The sequence below is a fragment of the Liolophura sinensis genome, chromosome 2, assembly GCF_032854445.1.
Source record: "Liolophura sinensis isolate JHLJ2023 chromosome 2, CUHK_Ljap_v2, whole genome shotgun sequence".
Lineage (NCBI taxonomy): Eukaryota > Metazoa > Mollusca > Polyplacophora > Chitonida > Chitonidae > Liolophura > Liolophura sinensis.
In genome coordinates, this window is record NC_088296.1 from 4,790,466 (window position 1) to 4,811,062 (window position 20,597).

General features: G+C 41.3%; 1 protein-coding gene across 1 annotated transcript in view; it reads left to right on the forward strand.

Annotated features, from left to right (window-relative positions):
* The window catches only part of LOC135462762 (ferrochelatase, mitochondrial-like), a 28,355-nt gene extending 21,744 nt beyond the window's left edge, over window positions 1-6,611 (forward strand). Inside the window, exon 11 of the mRNA XM_064740007.1 lies at window positions 604-6,611. Coding sequence (XP_064596077.1) covers window positions 604-798 — 195 coding nt within the window. The 3' untranslated portion in view covers window positions 799-6,611. The remainder of the gene's footprint in view (window positions 1-603) is intronic.
* Window positions 6,612-20,597: the final 13,986 nt, after the last annotated feature.

Genomic DNA, 20,597 nt, shown 5'->3' on the forward strand with positions numbered 1-20,597 from the left:
CTGTTACACTTGTGACATCTCTGGTTGCCCTGTTACACTTGTGACATCTCTGAATGCCTTGTTGCACTTGTGACATCTCTGAATGCCTTGTTACACTTGTGACATCTCTGACTGCCCTGTTACACTTGTGACATCTCTGAATGCCCTGTTACACTTGTGACATCTCTGACTGCCCTGTTACACTTGTGACATCTTTGAATGCCCTGTTACACTTGTGACATCTCTGACTGCCTTGTTACACTTGTGACATCTCTGACTGCCCTGTTACACTTGTGACATCTCTGACTGCCCTGTTACACTTGTGACAGTCAATCAGTCTGCTATGAATCTTGCATGTATACATATTCTATTCATCCAAAAAAACAGATTTTTTGCCCAAAAAGGCAAATAAAGATCAAAGTGTTATTGTTGGTGCAGAACCTTAATTTTTTTTTTTGTACTTCTCTTTCCAACAATATTACAATCCTACCTGTCTACCTTCCAAACAAACCTCAACAGCCCATTCTACAGCTAATGGACCAGTAAGGAAATCTGGAAAAGTATATCTGTGCACGTAGCCATGTTTTAAGTGAAGTACTGTATTTGATATGCTTTGCTTGTCAGGCTCTGGCCGACATTGTCAAGACTCACCTGGACACTAATGTGGCCTGTCCTAACCAGCTGTCCCTCAGATGTCCTATGTGTGTCAACCAGGTGTGTGCACAGACCAAAGACTTCTTCGCAGAACAACAACCACTGCTCGACAACCTGAGGGAGCGCTCTGCATCAGCACTAAAAACCGCCAAGGGAACTGCGTGAACGTGAATCTCCAGTAGCATTTTTAAAAAAAAAAATTTTATTTTTTTAAATTTTTTTTGTTGAGAATTTTTCCCTGTTAAGAATTTTTTTTAGGTGAGTGATGTTGATGTTGTGGTGAAAACCTGAAATTCTGACCCTGAGCAGTTTTTTGTTTTTCACACAAGGCATGTGTCATGATATTCTGTATTCACATGTGTGTATTCATGTATTCACATGTGTGTATTCATGTATTCACATGTGTGTACAAGTGGACCTACATGTAAGGTGATGTCCTGTGTATTTCTGTCTCTGAGTTAAGAGTCACACCAGTAACATAAGACTGATGCTTGTGTAGGGTTGTAATATTAAGGCTATGGCATAATGACTGATTGGAGTATTGTTATTTGTTGACATACACATTTTAATATGTATAAAAATTTTTCGTGTAGTTTTGCTTGTTTGATATGCTTTAATATGTTCAGCTTGTTCAAGTTCAACACATGTTCAGCTTGTTCGAGTTCAACACAAGTTCAGCTTGTCCAAGTTCAACACAAGTTCAGTTTGTTCAACACATGTTCAGCTTGTTCAAGTTCAACACATGTTCAGCTTGTTCAAGCTCAACACATGTTCTGGTTGTTCAAGTTCAACACATGTTCAGCTTGTTCAAGTTCAACACATGGTCAGCTTGTTCAAGTTCAACACATGGTCAGCTTGTTCAAGTTCAACACATGTTCAGCTTGTTCAAGTTCAGCTTGTTCAACACATGTTCAGCTTGTTCGAGTTCAACACAAGTTCAGCTTGTCCAAGTTCAACACAAGTTCAGTTTGTTCAACATGTGTCTACCTTGTTGAAGTTCAACACATGTTCAGCTTACTTCATGTTCAACACATGTTCAGCTTCTTCAAGTTCAACACATGTTCAGATTGTTCAATACATGTTCAGCTTGTTCAAATTCAGCACATGTTCTGCTTGTTGAAGTTCAACACATGTTCAACTTGTTCAAGCTCAACACATGTTCAACTTGTTCAATACATGTTCAGCTTGTTCAAGTTCAACACAAGTTCAGCTTGTTCAATACATGTTCAGCTTGTTGAAGTTCAACATATCTTCAGCTTATTCTGGTTCAACACATCTTCAGCTTGTTCAACACAAGTTCAGCTTGTTCAATACATGTTCAGCTTGTTCAAGTTCAACACATGTTTAGCTTGTCCAAGTTCAACACGTATTCACCTTGTTCAAGTTCAGCTTGTTCAAGTTCAACACATGTTCAGCTGGTTCAAGCTCATCACAAGTTCATCTTGTGGTTCATATTCAGCAAATATGTACATCTTGGAGTTCAAGATTCTTTTGACATTTTAATCTACATTAATTGATAATGTAGATAATGTGATATTGCATTCTTATAAAGGAATGTCAGAAAATGCATTTACATCTGTGCTCAAAGCATAGTGCTCTGCTTTTCTTCAAAATCTAAAATTATTTTTGTCTCATTTTAGCAGTAATTTACTTTCCTTCACAAGTGTTACTTTTCTCTCTGTGACGGACAGTATGTAACGTGTAACTTCACAGACCACAAAGTGTTTTAACCTTTCGCTTCCAACACATTGTGTTAATGTACATGACTAATAACACAATACAAGTTAGACACAGAAAGAATAATCCTTAAAAACAAAAATGGTACAACAAACATTTTCAGACTGTTCACTCGCACACTTTCTGCCTTCTCTCTAACACTCTTTGACTTCTATTTTTTAACACTGCATAACTGTGTCTGAACACGCATTCATACTTCTTACACATTTTTTGACTTTTAATGAATTCTGACTTTTTTTACACTTTCTTATTTTTGTTACACTCTTCTATCTTCTCACACAATTTCTGACTTCCCAAACACTTCATGACTTTTCACACACTTTATTCCCTGTTACACAGTTTCTGACATACCTGAACACTTTCTGACTTCTTATGTACTTTCTGACTTCTTACACACTTTTGGACTTCTTACACACTTTCAGACTTTTTACACACTTCTATCTTCTCAAACACCTCATGACTTTTCACACACTGTATTCCTTGTTATGTGCTTTCTGACATACTCGAACACTTCTTGACTTCTTACACACTTTCAGACTTCTTGTTCATAGGTACACATCTTAGGACATAAATGCAAGAAAGATATGGTGCTAATTTTCTGCTCTTGTGTGGAAATGTTCAATATATGTGTGCGTTGAGTATTAAGCTTGTTTGAGATTTTGCAGCGGTCTGCAGATGATAGTGAGCCAGGTGCTAACACAAGATAGGCTACAGTGAGGTGATTTTTCACTTCAGCCGGATAGCCAGTTTGAAGTTGGCAGATTTTAGTGGTACTTGTCCTTCATGTACCCAAAAGAGATTCCTCGTGGGAGATGGGGTTTAAAGCGCTAACCCAGCATAATGACTGGAGCCTGTCACCAGTGTGATCTCTGTAAGTCCAGTTGGTCTTGCTAGCTTCCTGTCAGGTCGTATATGGGAAGGCCTGTCAGCAACCTGGGGATGGTCGTGGGTTTCCTTCGTTGCTCTGCCTGTTTTCGACCCACAATGATGTTGGTCGAAAATAAATAAAAGACATTGATAGTGGGATTGATCATTATGTACATATCAAGCCACAGTTTCGTAGATCTGTAAATACCCAGCCACAGTTTCGTAGTTGACACTGTGGTGGCAGTGACATTTGTGTATTAGCATTGAGATATATACGCATATAGGCCCACTTATGATACCTTGATCATTTTAGAGTTAAACTCTTTTGCTGTTGATGCCAGTAAGTAGGGGAGAGAATGATAAAGGTTGTAATAGAACCTGTATGAGCAGTATGGCTGTGCCAGGTTCCTCCCACCATTATGCTGGCTGCCGTTATATAAGTGAAATATTCTTGAGCATGGCGTTAAACATCAATCAAATAAATAAGTAAAATCCACCGGTTAACAAATTCCTCGGAAAAGTTTGTACATTGTCGTACTCTATCCTGATTGAGATTTTAATTAACATTTAAGGATAAATAAGGAATGTGTTTTTTGGTTAATTACAGTGGGTTGTACTGACCATATATATATATATGTACATGCATTAGCACAGCTTACAGTGAAGGAAAAAGACCTCAGCAGTCTCTCATGCCACTTGTGGTTTTGCACAGAGCAGTGATACTTGAGGCCTGTTTTATTCATAATACTGCCTCAGATACAGCTTACAGTTTATCAACAAAACCCGGCGAAACAAGAAATGTTGATATGTTTTCTGTCATGGGTTTCGACTTGGTGTGTCAATATGTCAGACATAGACGCGAGGTTGGCCGCCGGTACATGTATGGCTCTGGCGGCTGGAGGAAAATACCACACTACTGCGCTCTAATACTTGGAAAATTTAAGGTGTTCCATCAGCTTCAGTTTTTCCACCTGCACGTAGCGATTGAATAAAAGCGTGTTTAATCAGTGAATCGCATCGGGAAAAAAGTTATTTGGTTACATGCAGCTTCTAAGTTGTCAAAGGGCAAACAATTCAGTGTGGTTACTGTTGCCATTGGTGAGTGAGAGTTATCGAACTTTTTTTCTGTGTGATTTGAGATGACGGCTGTTTCTTGAAGGGATATTGCTCTTCCAATATCTGGTCATACCGAATTAAAATATCAAATGTAATATTGCCGTATTTGACTTAACACAGATTGTTATATGCATTGTTGTTATGTTTGAGTTGTAATCCAGCAAGAAGGGTCATTTAAGTGTTACTGACCGGCATAAGTGAAATATCTCGAATGGTAACAGCTCAGCTGGTTAGCGCGTCAGCGCAGCGCAGTGACCCAGGAGACTCTCAACAATGTGGTCGCTGTGAGTTCAAGTCCAGCTCATGCTGGCTTCCTCATCGGCCGTACGTGGGAAGGTCTGCCAACAACCTGCTTATGGTCGTGGGTGTCCTCTCACCATAATGCTGGCCGCCGTCTTGAAAGTGAAATATTCTTGAGTACGGCGTAAAACACCAATCAAATAAATAAATTGAATGCATCTGGCCCTAGATTTTATTGTCTGTATGTACAATATTATTTTCATTTTTGGTCTGTAATACTTGATATTTGCTACATTTTGTTAGTCTTCAGAGAATTTCTGTTAGAAATGGCATCTCAGTCCCGAGTACAAATCTGGCTGAAAAAAGTTAATCAAATTCAAGTTGAGAATAAGGAGAAATATGCTAAATCTGGCCATAGTTGGCAGAATCGTCCGAACGCTGTTTATACCTAATATATAAACCAAGGTACCAATGCCTGGAACAGAAGACACGACTTTTAACTTTTATAACTACTCATAAAACCCGGAAAAATAGTCCAATCTCAACCAAACAACGTTCGTTTGAAAGCTGACTCATTAAGTTTTAGTCGTTTGGGTGAGATTGGACTATTTTTCCATGTTTTGTGTCCAGTTATGTGAGGATGGATCTTCTGTCCTAGGCTCTGAAGTTATGTACCTTGTTATATATATTAGGTATACATAGCGGTCGGACGACTGTGCCAAATATAAATGTGACGTCGTATATGTAGGTTTTAGATGGCTGTAAGGTCAGAATATAAAATACTCGCATTGGATAAAAAAATATATGGTACTTTCAAAGCTGTGGATATAGGTTTTCACTTCATTCTATTTTATTACTATATAATTGTAAGTTAGCAGATAATATTTTCAAAACACCATTTTCAAATGTAATTAAATGTAAAAAATCTTATTGAGGAAAACCCCTCGTGGACACTGGCTTTGGGCAATCCTCTGTAAATAAAGCATTCAATTAAGTAGGTTTAATATAGGTTTGTGTAGCCGTGTGGCCCTGCGTAGCAGTGACGCCCTGTGTAACCATACAACGCCCACATGTACAACCTGAAAACTATTCTGTTGAACTGAAGGTACATGTAATTCTACGTTTTAGTGATGCTAGAATGTATTACGTTACTATAACATTATATCTTATGGACACCTTAGTATACTGAGAAAACAATTCTGTTAACTAACGGAGCAAGTATTCACTGTAACATATGTTCTACCATCACTTGGACAATGTAGAATTCTCTCAGTTTAAACAGCTTAATTTTGAGTGTGTATGTAAATATGTTGGCTGGATAACAGGTAATGGGTTAATGTTAATACTTATAACTCTACATGTACTTATACCTCCTTTACTATAAATAAGGGAATGCGCGAAACCGAATGATCAGCGCGCTAGCGTAGCGCAGCACGACGACCTGTGAACATCTCACAACTGCGATCCCTGTGAATTCAAGTCCAGCTCATGCTGGTTTACTCCCTGGACGTGTGTGGTATGGTCTGGCAGCAGCCTGTGGGTGGTCGTGGGATTTTCTCTGGGGTTGTGCAGGGTTTTTATCCCACAATAATAATGACCGTTGTCGTATATAAGTGAAATATTCTTGTACACCGAATAAAACACTTATCAAATAACTAAATACACAACTATGGTCAGATAACAGCCGGTAAATCAGCTACTATCTAAAGTTCTATTTTGAAAAGATTTGTTTTAGACTTTTCTCGTGTGTGACTTCTTCTCTTGGCATGATGAAAAATTCAGGAGCATAGTGTGTATGTAGGCCACGTTCTCCTTTGTCTCGGCGTTCATCTGCTTGTTTTGTCAATCTTCCAAATTTTAGAAAAATTATGGCTTTTCATTTGACTTATAAAATCTCACGATTTTTTCATTAAAAAGTGTAAACTTTCTGTTGGAGAATTTGTCAACATGTAAGCTAACAGTTGACATGGTATAGGTACAGGTATCTATTCTAGATCAGCATCGTATTTTTGCAATTAAACAACTGATTTAATTAACGTATTGTTGTCTGTTCTTCTGTTCAGCTACGTTAAGCAGCTTTACGAGAAGGCGGAGATGTTCAGCTGCCGTGAGCAGCTGTACGGAAAGAGAGATGATGTTATTTTTTTTTAGGCGGAGGATGGTGGGGTGCTTCGCAGCTTTTATCCTTCCAACCTACCTCCTGAAAAATCCCTAAATATATAGTGATCACCTTTTCTGTGAGTTCGTGGGTCCGATTTGCATATGTCTTGGAAACGTCTTTGAGATGAATAGTGAAATTCATTGAGTACGCTAGTAGAGCGTCCACTTCGGGAGCAGTAGTTCCACGGTCAATCCTTGGTTGGGTCACACATTTAGACCATAAAAGACTTGGCGATTTGCATTAAGGGGACGGTACAACCCGTATCAGTATAATGGCTCGGGCGGGACGGCTTACTTGCCGTCGGTAAGTCGTCTCAGTGAAGCGCCGCTAGATAAGAGAGCAGTAGAAATCCGTACTGCAACAAGGAGGCACATTACATGCACTCCCTAGGGCTCCTTCGTCGTCATATGACTGGACAGTTGTAAAGTACGACGCTTAACCCTAAGCACTCGCTCACTCGTCGAGTACGCGAGCCCTAAGGCCACGTTCGGAAACCAACCCAATCCGCCCATAAGTTTTACATGTTACAAGAGAATAACATTGCGTTGTTCTCACTGAATTAATTTCAAGCTGATCACTAACTTCCAACTGATTGATTTACTGGTGATCAACACCGTCCTCAGGAATTTTTCACTTATATGACGGCGGTCAGCGTTATCAGTGGAATAAACCCGAGTGGCAGGAGTAAACCAACGCTAGATAACAGACCAACCTATTGACCTGAAGCCGCAACGCCACACTTCATTGGCCAGAGGCCTGGTATATGTAAGTAGTTGCAGCGACCCACGGCCTTAAACATATGAGCGATTCGGTGTAAAGAGCTATTCAATATTTCCAGGTCACCACTTTGTTTTCTTTTCTGTAGAATTGTACTGCAACTCGTGATGGTTTCCTCTCCAGCCGTACGTGGGAAGGTCCTTCAGCAACCTGCAGATGGTCGTGAGTTCCCCCGGGCTCTGTCCGGTTTCCTCCTACCATAATGCTGGCCGCCGTCGTATAAGTGAAATATTCTTGAGTATGGCGTAAAACACCAATCAAATAAATAAATAAAATTTTACTGGCCTGTCAGCATTGATTAGTCCCATAGTAATATAGTATATCCCGCTCACATTGTTCGTTGGGTCTGGGTGACAATAAGAGAGAGGCGACGCTCCTCTGGCCGTTTTTGCACATCGATAAAGACCGATTGTCGCCGAGCTTGACCAAGGTGTGGGGAAAATTCGTCAGTAAAGGTACCAGTTTATGCCGGTATCTTCTACCCATAAAACTGACCCATAAGACGTAAAAGTTCTCGAGCATAGCGTTAAATGATAATCGGATGGTCGTGGGTTTCCGTCGTTGGCCGCCGTTGTATAAGTGAAATATTCTAGAATACAGCATAAAACACCAGTCAGAATAAATAAATGAATTAAATGATAATCTAGTAAGTAGATGGCTTCCGCTTCAAGGTACATGCGGGTGATTCGCTGCAACATGTTTTCTAACGATGTAGAAACACTAAAAAAAATAAATCTTTTAATTTCCACAGACTGTCATCTGAGTGATGTGAGAATGTATTCTACTACTGTAACAGATAATTCTGCTAAATATAACACATATATTTTATTAATTCATCATAAAGATTCTATTAAACTAACAGGATATAAGCATTTCTCTGCCTCCGACCATGACTGGGACCATTTCAGCATTCAAATAATAGAATAGGTTTATCCATCAACAAATGAGACTGATGTCGAATTTGAACGTAAAATCCGTGACCCTGAGCTTTTCTGGATGCTAGAGATTGGTTCAGTCTTTCCATATGGGTTGAGTGATAACGTTATGGGAATCAGCAATGTAACATCTAGCCAACCATATGACTCCATCGTAACAAATTTATTCAAATACCATAAACGTAGGCCTCGCAGTCATGGTAGGAGAAAGTTCAACAGAAACATGATTCACAAACACGTTACCGTTAGCTATTTAGTCGGATTGTCGTATGACACCAATAGCATGCATGCTCTACGCACAGTATTATATACACTGCCATTGAACTTGCTAAAACAGGTCGTTCAAGACGTATCCAATAACATACACAATTTTAATGTTCCACCTCACCTTGTACGTCTGTATCAAGACATATCGTATTTTCGATTGTATCGCCCTGTAACTGCAATTGAAACTCAACACGATCGGCTCTTTCTGAAGATAAAGTATTTAGAGAGTGGCCTTGAGTTAATTAACCTACCACGCATCTTTAATGAACCTGATGCTCGTAGTGCTGTGCCTAATTATTTCAATATCCAAGAGCCACCTTGCATATCCTATGAGTATACAAAGCCTATCGATTCCAAAATTTTCAATTATTCCCAGGCCATCAAGGAGTTCGATTTGATGACGTATACTTCTGGCGGCTATAACTGTGATTGTGAATCCTCAGTTTTTACCTACAACAAATGCAAACATGTCTTGACTGGTGACCTTAATATTATTAAGAATCATGGTCTAAGGAATCTCTTTATGAGGGGTCCTAAGTATAGAGAAAAGAGTAATGTCAACATTCGATCAAACAAAAAAATATCATCTCGGCACTTGAGTATGTTAAAAAATGGTCAAAACGGGAGAAAGTGGATTCTTCGGTACTTAACGATTGGCTTGAGATTGTCAAAAAGAAAGTTAGTTTAACTGTACACCGTCTAGACATTGATGCTCTACCTAAAGTTAAACAGGTTCTGAAGGATCCCACTGTGCAGGAAACACTCGCTGACCTTCATAGTAAATTTGTCATCACTGTAGCAGACAAGGCTCCTAATAATGTCATCTTTATTTGCAAGAATTATTACAATCAAATTCTTGTTCAAGAGCTATGTGCATCTTCAACAACATCGACGTATTCTGCTACTACATGTACTCTGGAGGAACTATTTAACAAACACAAAACTTTTCTTAAAGAAAGCCGCATAAATATACCTACCCATCACACAGAAATACCACAACTTTACTGGATTCCTAAAATGCATAAATCCCCATACATGGCTCGATTTATTGCAGTTTCAAGAAGCTGTACCGCCAAACTCTTGTCAACCCTACTCACGAGAGCGTTACAAGAAGTAAAGTCATTTTGGAATAAGTATTGTGCCATAACAAAATATTCAGGTGTCAACTGCATGTGGATTCTTAACAACCCCAAACGTCTTGCAGGAGAACTCGATGCTCATATGCATATACCGTACAAAGACGTATCCACATGAGATTTCTCTACTCTCTATACTACGATTCCTCACAAAGATCTTATTGAAAGAATATCGTCGTTAATTGTCTCGGTATTTACTAAAACAGGTCACCGTTACATTAACGTCAGAAGCAATAAGGCTTTCTTTAGTTCTACTCCATATAAAGGTTACCACTCATGGGATGTTACATTATTTATTGAATTCCTTGAATTTCTCATTAATAACATCTATGTGAAATTCGGAGATACTATTTACCAACAGTGCATAGGTATTCCAATGGGTACCAATTGTGCGCCTCTTTTGGCAGACCTATACCTGTTTTCATATGAATACGACTATATGCAGAAATTACTTTAAAGTAATATCTTTAAAGCTCGATCCTTTTCATTTACCAAACGGTATACTGATGATCTACTGGCGTTAAATAATCCCCATATTGCTGAAGCGGTGAAGGAAATCTATCCGCCTTCATTGGATTTAAAGGAGACAACAGATAGTCCTGATGGTACATCTTATTTGGATCTATATCTGTACAAAGACGAACAAGGTCTTTCACGCCGCCTTTACGACAAAAGGGATAATTTCAATTTTGATATTGTAAATTATCCTTATTTAGATAGCAATATACCAAAGGGTCCTGCATATGGCGTATACATATCTCGCCTTGTAGCATTTGTCAGATCTTGCATCAATTGGCATGACTTTAATCTGCGTCACAAGTTGCTAGTTCAAAAACTAGTTTGTCAAGGATACTCCATCAAACGCCTTCATTCTAAGTTTCTCAAATTTTACAATGAGTATAACACTCTCGTTGGCAGGTATGGATAGAGCGTTCAGAATCTCTGGAGACCTACATTGTGATCAACCACATAGACGGCGCTGTTATCCCTATGTACATATCTATCGCGTACATGGTATTTAACAACAGAGATGGTGCTGGTTGCCCAGTGTAACCGTCTATCTTGTATGTCATGTGTAACATCATAGATGGCGCCTCTTGTAGCATGAGATTTTTACATATTAACGGGAAAGACGTAATCGTCTGTTACTTTTAAAACACAATCTGTTCGGTTAGGATCTGTAACACTCGTCATTTTCAAACTGTATCTAATACCGCTTAACCTGGGGCTAGGGGCCGTAAAGGTAGCCATGCTATTTACATCAGCATGATGCCTTTATGAACAGTTGCAATTAAAGCGCGACTGAGATACTTGTTATTTGACATGGAACTCATTCACGGACTACGAATTTGAACTTTGATATAGAATTTATGCCAGGAATATTCATTGTCTGCCCGGCATCATTGAAAACTGATGACCGCTTCTCTCTTGTGTGTTACCGGCTTTATTTCTTATTTGTATAATTTCTTACATACCTTTGTCTTTGGGAGTTAGTGTTAAACATTGTTTTGGAAATGGATCTTGCCATTATCGACTTGGAACGCCCTTCACGGCCTACGTCGGACTTGACGCTTATATTTAACATCATGCTTTTTTTCAGTTATATGATGACAATTTTTCAGTTATATGATGACGAAGGGGTCCATAGAGAGTATGTTATGCGCCTCCTTGTTGCAGGAGCGCTCTTTCATCTAGTGCTGCTTCACTGAGACAACTTACCGAAGGCAAGTAAGTTGCCACGCCCGAGCCATTATACTGATACGAGTCATCCAGTGGTTGCACTATCCCCTTTATGCTGACCGCCAAGCGAGGACGTTACAACTTCCTGTTCTTTAAGGCCTTAGGTGTGGCCCGACCCAGGGTTAACCCTAGATCTACTGCCCCCGAAGCTCTACCAACTGTGTTATCGGGGCCGGAAGGGTCACGTGTACACGCACGTTTCACGATAGCGTCCATCAGGACGGTGTTCTCTAGTACCCGCGCATTTCCCCTCTGTGTCCACTTGTCCGCGGACATTTCCGCGCTGTGTCCACTTGTCCGCGGAGATTTCCCCGCTGTGTCCACTTGTCCGCGGACATTTCCCCGCTGTGTCCACTTGTCCGCGGACATTTCCCCGCTGTGTCCACTTGTCCGCGGACATTTCCGCGCTGTGTCCACTTGTCCGCGGACATTTCCGCGCTGTGTCCACTTGTCCGCGGACATGTCCCCGCTGTGTCCACTTGTCCGCGGACATTTCGCCGCTGTGTCCACTTGTCCGCAGACTTTTCCCCCTGTATCCACTCGTACCCGCGCATTTCCCTACTGTGTCCACTTGACCCAGGGTTAACCCTAGATCTACTGCCCCCGAAGCTCTACCAACTGTGTTATCGGGGCCGGAAGGGTCACGTGTACACGCACGTTTCACGATAGTGTCCTCTTGTACACTCACACATCAGGAAGATGTGTTCTTGTACCTGGATACATCAGGACGGTGTTCTCTAGTACCCGCTCATTTCCCCACTGTGTCCACTTGTCCGCGGACATTTCCCCGCTGTGTCCACTTGTCCGCGGACATTTCCCCGCTGTGTCCACTTGTCCGCGGACATTTCTCCGCTGTGTCCACTTTCACGCGCACATTTCCCCACTGTGGCATCATGTAAGCACACGCATCGCTTTGTTCGCTTACATCTAACAATGACGTACTCTTGTACAATGTAATTAAAGACGTACAGCACAGAGAGTAAAACCAGAGCAGCGACGACAGTGTGATAGACTTACAGCACAAAGAGTAAAACCAGAGCAGTGCGACGACAGTGTGATAGCTGGCAAATGGTCACACGTAAACGATGAAATACAGCCTCTTGTAAATTCACCTCAATCAGGGTTTTATTCTGTTCATGTAAATCCATAAATGGTAGCAATCTCGCACATCTCACGACCATATTCTCTTGTACCCGAGCATCTCCACGTACATGTAAAGTCTCAGACTCGCATGGCCTCAGACCCCCATTAATTTCCCATAAGCGACAATGTTAACGCCTAGCGCTGTAGCTCAGTCCCAAACATTCCGTGGCCAATAAGCTCTGGTGCATACCTGGCACAGCCTGTGAGAAACAAGCCATACAAATCTTGACATAGGTTGACCGTCAAAATCTAGACCTTTCCATGCCGGCAGCTGGGAGGCGTGCCTAGCAACGCAAAGGAGACGTCACTAGCAGCCTCATCACTACCTCACACCTTGTGTTCCCTCGCCCAGAATTTCAAACTTTCATCAATATTTGCTCATACCTCCTCAAAGTTTACACAGTTTCCAACATTTTAATACCAAGCATGCACCTGTACATCAATCATGGCCGCCTGGGAGCAAAAAAGAGACTTTATACCCTAAAATACACAGAACTACAACCGAAAAACGGAAGTTGTAATGGGGGTCTGTACCCTATCACACCAGCCAACTGTTATCAAAATCAATAATTTTTGCACCACATAATTCCTGACACTTCTGAACCTCACAGGCAAAATTAGGGCTTGGACATGTGTCTTTTTTTTCAGGGTAAAAAAAACACTAAAGGGTAAACTTTGAAGCTTTGCAGTGCCTATACCGTTCAAGATATGTCCATCAGGTCAACTGCTTTGGAAAGACAAGATGTTTATCTGCAAGAAAAGTTAGTAAATCACATTGACAGAGCACTTTAGACTTTTCAAAAGCAACCATTTAGAAAAATATGCATTTTTAAGAAGATTTTTCTACTTAGAGCAGCTTTAAAAACCAAAGTTACAAGCCCAAAATGTCAAAGCATACATCAAAATATAGGCAATTTATCTGACAATTAAATGTCAAAATATGAGAAAATTTGTAAAAAAAAATGTGACTGACGGTGTGGTAGGGGGTATCAATGTGGATTGTCACAATTTCGGAACAATCATTTGTGACCAACATCAAAGCAAGAATAATGCCTCAAGGTGATGAAGACCAGCTCACAGGCACTTTTTCAGTGGATAGGACTTAAGAACAGACTAGTATCCCTGTTCCCCACTGATTTACATGATGAAACCCTTTAGAAGACCACCCAGCCAGGCACCCCTCCCCTTCCTCCTGCTCCCCCATGACTGCTGATTGGATGACCAGCTCACCATGCAAAAGCATCCCTGCACCATTGCTGTTGTCTCACAGCAGGTTATTACTCTGCACAGTCACATCAAAGGGTGTCACATTTGCATCTACAAGAGATAAATAGAGAGGAAAAACATGAATTTAACATTTCCAATCAGGCAGCCACCAAGTACACCTACTTTGGCCAGTCTGACAGTTAACAAGGCAAACAATCTACCCCAAAACACCATGGAGGGAGGCAGAAAGAGGAAACAGTCAACCTGGAAAGACCTAGGAGTGCTCAAATAACCTGTCAGCAGTTACAGACATGCTGAATCCTGTGCCTGGGTGTTCCTGGATGGACACAGATTTCCAGCCCAATCAGGAGTCTGTAAGAACACACCAACACACAAAGAGAATACGGTGGCCAAGACGCTGCAAGGTAGATTCCACGGCTGGATCAGACTGAGATGACACAGGAGCGGGAATGGACTGCTGAAGGAATGCGACTCATAGATATACAGAAAATGATGTGTATATGGAACACAGTTATGCTTGAGCACAGTGAGACCGAAAACCACTGTCCACTGCCCAGGTTAGAGATAGTTGCAGAGAAAAAGTGGGGTCTAGCCTGGGCGTTCAGTTTTAAGTGCTGTGACTGTGACTATGTATCTGGCTGCCACAAATTCTACAAAGAGGTAGAATGCAACAGACCTGGCCAAATAGCTGCAGCGGTGAACCGAGCTCTTCAAGTACGCCTCCAGGACACACCAATGGGAAACACCCGAGCCAGAGTCCTATTTGCAGCGATTTGCCTGCCACCCATACGAGCATGCATCGCACTGCAAACCATGTCGCATCTGCAATCGCAAAGCTGAACAGAGATGATATGGCAAATAAGCTGGAAGAGGTAAAGGCATACAAAAGGCAAAGAGGAGACGATGACGGCAAAATAAATCTGGCCACTGATGCTCGTTACAACAGCATTACCATAACAAGCCCCAAGAAACCAGGCCAGAATGCTTCACAGGCCATTTCCCTGGCTGTGGAGACATCAACAGACAAGCAATACATTGTCTCTACTGCACTGAAGAATAGATTGTATTGGGATGGGTCCTGGCTGAGAGGGAAAGGCTTCCAAGTAAAGTGCCCTGGAGGACACGAGGAGTGCACGGCGAACACAAACCCACATGTTCCCTGGTCCGAGTGTTAATATGGGGAACGAGATTGGCGAGGGATTGGCGAGACAAGGTGTTTTAGCCAAGCACGTAGCCACGGACAGTGACTCCAGGTCAGCCAATGGAGTGGAAGACGGCATCTGACTGGTCCAACCACTGTGGGAGGTCGAACGGTTAGCAGACCCCACTCACCTAGGCAGATCCCAGTTCAAGAAATGTAACCAGGCTAAGTTCAGCGATGCCATGTTCGAGGGACAGGGCCGAACGAGGGAAGCCAGGAAGAAAGCACAGAAGGTGTTGAGCCAAGTGTAGTTTGATATTTTCTCAACTTATGTCTGAGCACGGTGGTGACATGAGGAAAATAAAAACTTACCTACCCAGGGTTGTGGATGCGACGGCCAGGTGTTACGGTGGGGACTGTTCCAAGTGCCGCAGGAAGAGTGTGGTTTGCTCTGGAGGAGAAACCAGCAGCTGGTGGGAGAGGTCCCTGTTTTTATCCACCAGTAAACTCTGCCCTTTCAACATGGACGACAACGACAGGAAACTATTGACCGAAGTACTGCACATGAAGTTGAGCGAGACAGCCGTCGCCAGCCTCCGGATGAACACCAGCATTCAAAAGTGTCACACAGGTCACTCAATGTCCCCTTGCCCAAGAATGTAAACTACAGCAGAAATATGGAGGGAACGGCGGCGTCCACAATCCACAGACTTAACAATGGCCAGGACAAGTCCACTGCTGCCAAACTCCAAGCTGTCGGCGCCAGTACCGGTATTTCACCTAGGAGCGAGAAAACAGTACAACAGATTGAAAGGGTAAGCCAGTAACAAAAGGTTTATAAGAAGCAACAGACAGTTAAGGGGAGACCACTCCGCAATACAGCCAGAAAACTCCGAGAGCACATTGAGTACAGGCTTTCAAATCCAGAAGAGAAAACTGAATATGCCAAGGGACAACTGGACAACACCCCAGCAGATCACACATACGCTAGATATTTGTAACCGCCAGTTTTGTATATAATTTGTCAGTGCTGTTGTCGCTTATGAAAGAAATGAATAAATAAATAAATACAGAAATTGAGCAAAACCTGACACATTTGTTTGTTTATTATTTTTAATGAGGGGTAACCAACCTGCTCAGTCTTAAATGCAGCATGCACAATGCATACTCCCCATGGCCGAGGCAGCGCCCTAGGTTGCAGCAGCGCTGCCTGTTATTGTTAATACCATGCATTCCCAAACATTCCGTGGCCAATAAGCTCTGGTGCATAACTGGCCCAGCCTGTGAGAAACAAGCCATAAAAAAGTCACGCCCAGAATTTCAAACTTTCATCAATAAAGCTCATACCTCCTCAAAGTTTACGCCGTTTCCAGCATTTCAATACCAAGCATGCACCTGTGCACCAAACATGGCCTCCTGGGAGCTAAAAAAGACTTTATACCCTAAAATACACAGAACTACAACCGAAAAACGGAAGTTGTAATGGGGGTCTGTGTCCACATGTGATAACTCACTGTGAATATGAGATATACAGTGATATAATCCGTATGTCTTTTTACTGAACACAAATGTGTAACTCTACCCCACTACTTTGCATTTCGCGCCATATGTGTGGTCATGCGCACTACAACGTCCTCCTGATGGATGTCCGTTCTCCTGGTGGATGTACTTCCGTTCCCCTCGTGGATGTAAGCTGACGAGTACTGTTGAGCTGTGCTGAAAATAACCGACTGACTGGTGGCTTGTTTGGTAGCTTGGTTGAAATTCCAGACGTGTGAATTCTATGAACAGTTATAATCAAAGCGCAACTAAGATACATATTTTGTTACCGAAAACTGATATTCTGGCATGGAACACGATTTGAATACTGATTTCACTAAGTCTAGAACATACCTCGCGTTTTTTCAACAGTATTGAAAACTGTTAACTGCTTCAGAATGACGCATATTGTTTGTGCTATCACCTTCATGGAAACCAGACAGAATGACGCGTATTGTTTGTGGTATCCCCTCACGGAAACCTGCCACAATGACGCATATTGCTCCTGGTATCCCCTCATGGAAACCTGTCAGAATGACGGATATTACTCCAGATATCCCCTCACGGAAACCTGTCAGAATGACGGATATTGTGCCTGGTATCTCCTCACGGAAAACATTCTGGAATGAGGAATATTGTCCGTAGTTTATTCACAAGGGAAACATCTTTGATTGTGCCTTATTGTTCGTGGAATACTATGAGGAGAAACCTAATCGGATATGATAAAATGTTCTCCTGTTTTTGCAGGCCTACCCTTAAAACATTTTCATGTTATCCACTTATTCCTTTTTTCGTGGAAATACATTGTTTAGGCTGATTTTAAGGAAATTCATGAAATTTGGTGGAGATGATCATTTAGACATGCATATATTCTGGAATAATTTGCATGTCATTCGCTTAAACTGTATATCTATAAAGGTTTTTCGTCAATGCTCTATCTCTGAAGATGTTAAAAAGTAAACTGAATGCAATTTCAGAAATGACCATTGTTGTTCTTACGTTTACCTTTTAGTTGTCCTATTTAAATCGGCGTAAAGTATATGAGGCTGAAGAGTGCTGCCATTAGACTGTTAATTGTGATTGTGTTTGGCAGGATTTAAGAATCATCAAAATTCCCGGGAGGGCAAGGCGGAAAAGAGAACAAGTCAGCTGAACAAAATATTAGTCGATAGTAAATATATATTTATACAGATATAGCTATGTGTTGTGGGAGTTCTAGATCAATGACGTGTAATAAATTGCAATAAACTTCACTGCACATCTTAAACCCCGGTGCTAAGAGGCGTCTAAGTTGCTACATTTTCAGAATGAAGTTAGAATAAAACCCTGGCTGACTTAAATTGACAAGAAGTCTGACTTCTGTTACATTTGACCATTTGGCAATTAGCACACTGTCGTCGCTGCTCTGGATTTTATTCCAATAAATACACCCTCCGTGTTAAATACGCTGTCCCAGTGACTGTCCTTGCTGGTAGCAACATATCAAGGAACATCCGGGTGTATATGTGTTGAATATAGTACACTTAGTTTATTGAAAAGAACAATTCTGTAGACATTATTTTTTATCGTACCTGGAGATCAGTGAGTTACTCTAGACAATCCAGTTAACCTGGTGGCCTCGATGGCTCAGATGGTTACAGCACTGGTTCTCTGCGATCGACTGTCTGGTCCTTGACCATTGAGGTCGCATGTTCAAATCCTGCTCTCTCTGATTCAGCTGCGTCTTTAAGTCTGGAAGTTTGTCAGATACCTGCCAAAGATGGGTGGGTTTACTCCGGGAACTCCGATTTCCTCCACCCTTAAACCTTTCTGATCACAGACTGACTGGAAGTAACAGGTTCCCATGATTATAATTTTGAGTGATTGCCAAGAGCCCACAATCCTTCCGCCCACAAAAATGTTAATAAATAATTAATAATTAATTAAATAAACAAATGATGAATCAAGAATAATTCTCTTATATGACTTTGCGAAGAAAACCCACAGGAGACGCACAGCCCTTCTGTGCCTGATAAATGTTTAGAGTTGGATTGACCTACATGGTGCTGCCGACAGAGTGGCACTTTTCTGTAATAAGCCAGAGAGCACTCCTCCAGTTTACGTGTATAAAATGTCACGTGCATACCTGTTATTTTCTATTGCCAACGGGGAAGTCGCGCTTGGGAAAGACACAGTCGGCAAGTGGATATTGTCTATAGAGGCACCAAATACTCCTGGAAGGGACGTCAGGCTGCGTAAAAACTGCGCAGGCGCCATATGTTCGAGAGATTTGCTCAGCTTTGCCAGATTAGTTTCTTCTACAATAATCTCAGTTATTTCAATGGGTCGTTTAAAGACAATAACCAGCATTCCAAAGATGGAACTGACTATCATCAGAGAACCTGCAATAGAAAACAAGAGGAACGGACTAAACGACCATGACAGACATATGTGTTATCATTCGAAGTAATCAGCTTGCGGAAACAATTTTCTGGCGGAAGTGTGAATCAGACGTGCTTACATTTGTATCTATTGGTGATTCTTAAAAGTTGACACAGAGCGAGGCAGCGTAGTTTATGAAATACACATATGTAACCAGAAAATAAGGAGAGTATCTTGTATGTAATCTACATGTCGCATTTACTGGAATGCTGAGGCACTCTTTTCTAATATTACATGTATAACTGCACAGACCTTCATATTTAGGACGTTATTACTACGTTCACCTCGTCATCTCTAATTTATTTGATTGGTGTTTTACATCGTACTGGTCGACGGCGGCCAGCATTATGGAGCATGAGAGGAAACCAGACAGTGTCCGGGGGAAAACTAGCGACCATGCCCAGGTTGCTGCAAGATGTCATCTATGATGACGCGAACATATCTGTATATATTAATGGAGCATTACAGAAGTATAATGAGTGGCAAGCAAACAAAAATATACATTTCAGAATCGAACAGTTAGGTATCATCTTTCCGTCCATTTGTGCATGCATGCAAATTAAAGAGGCTATTCCAGAGTTTTTTGTGAAAAATCCATATTCGCTCATCAAATCCACATTATCAAGTTAGCAAGAATATTTTCCAAGTATTGCCTACGAGCAAAATAACAGACTTGCACCTGTACCATTTATAGTGTTAAAATAACTAGTTTGAAATAAGTTTGAAAATGTTTTAATGCGACGACCTTCATAAATTTTAGGAACTTACATTTTGAACGGTACCACGTGCACAGGTGAAGTTTAAATTTTATAGAAAGGAAATATTTTTCCTTTCTAGGACAGCAGCAAAACTCCAACTTGATTGGTGTTAATCAGCATTTGGCCACAAGTCTCTGGTATAGCCTCAATAATATTATCACATTTATACATAATCATGAAGTGAATATATAATTAATATCCTCACAAATAAACCAGTGCCTAAGGAAACTTTAGCGTGTCATTCAATACGCAGCGTATACCCAGTGCGCGAAAATAAGATCGAGTTAAAAAACATAGCACAACGTACACAAAAGTCCAGACGTGTGAATTTTGTAATGAATGGAAAGTACAGCCACTTGAGGAAAGGTCTGTCACCTAGTTCATCACAGTGGTCGTCTCTCTTCATATACATAAATGTACTTAGGTCGCTGTGAGTTCAAGTAGGCCTTCAGCTCATGTTGGCTTCCTCTCCGGCCTGGGAAGGTTTGACAGCAAACTGCGGATGATCGTGGGTTTCCCTCGGGCTTTTTCCGGTTTCCTCCCATTATAATGCTGGCTGCCGCCGTATCAGTGAAATATTTTTGAGTTCGGCGTAAAACACCAATCAAATAAATAAATTCAATGAGCTGGTATATCCGCATATCCTCTACCAAATGACCAACACAGCAACCTAAACTTTACAACTTCCAGTTCTACCATACTGCAGAGTGCTCCGCAATTAGAAGCAGACATTCGTATGCAACCCGTCAAATAAAATGT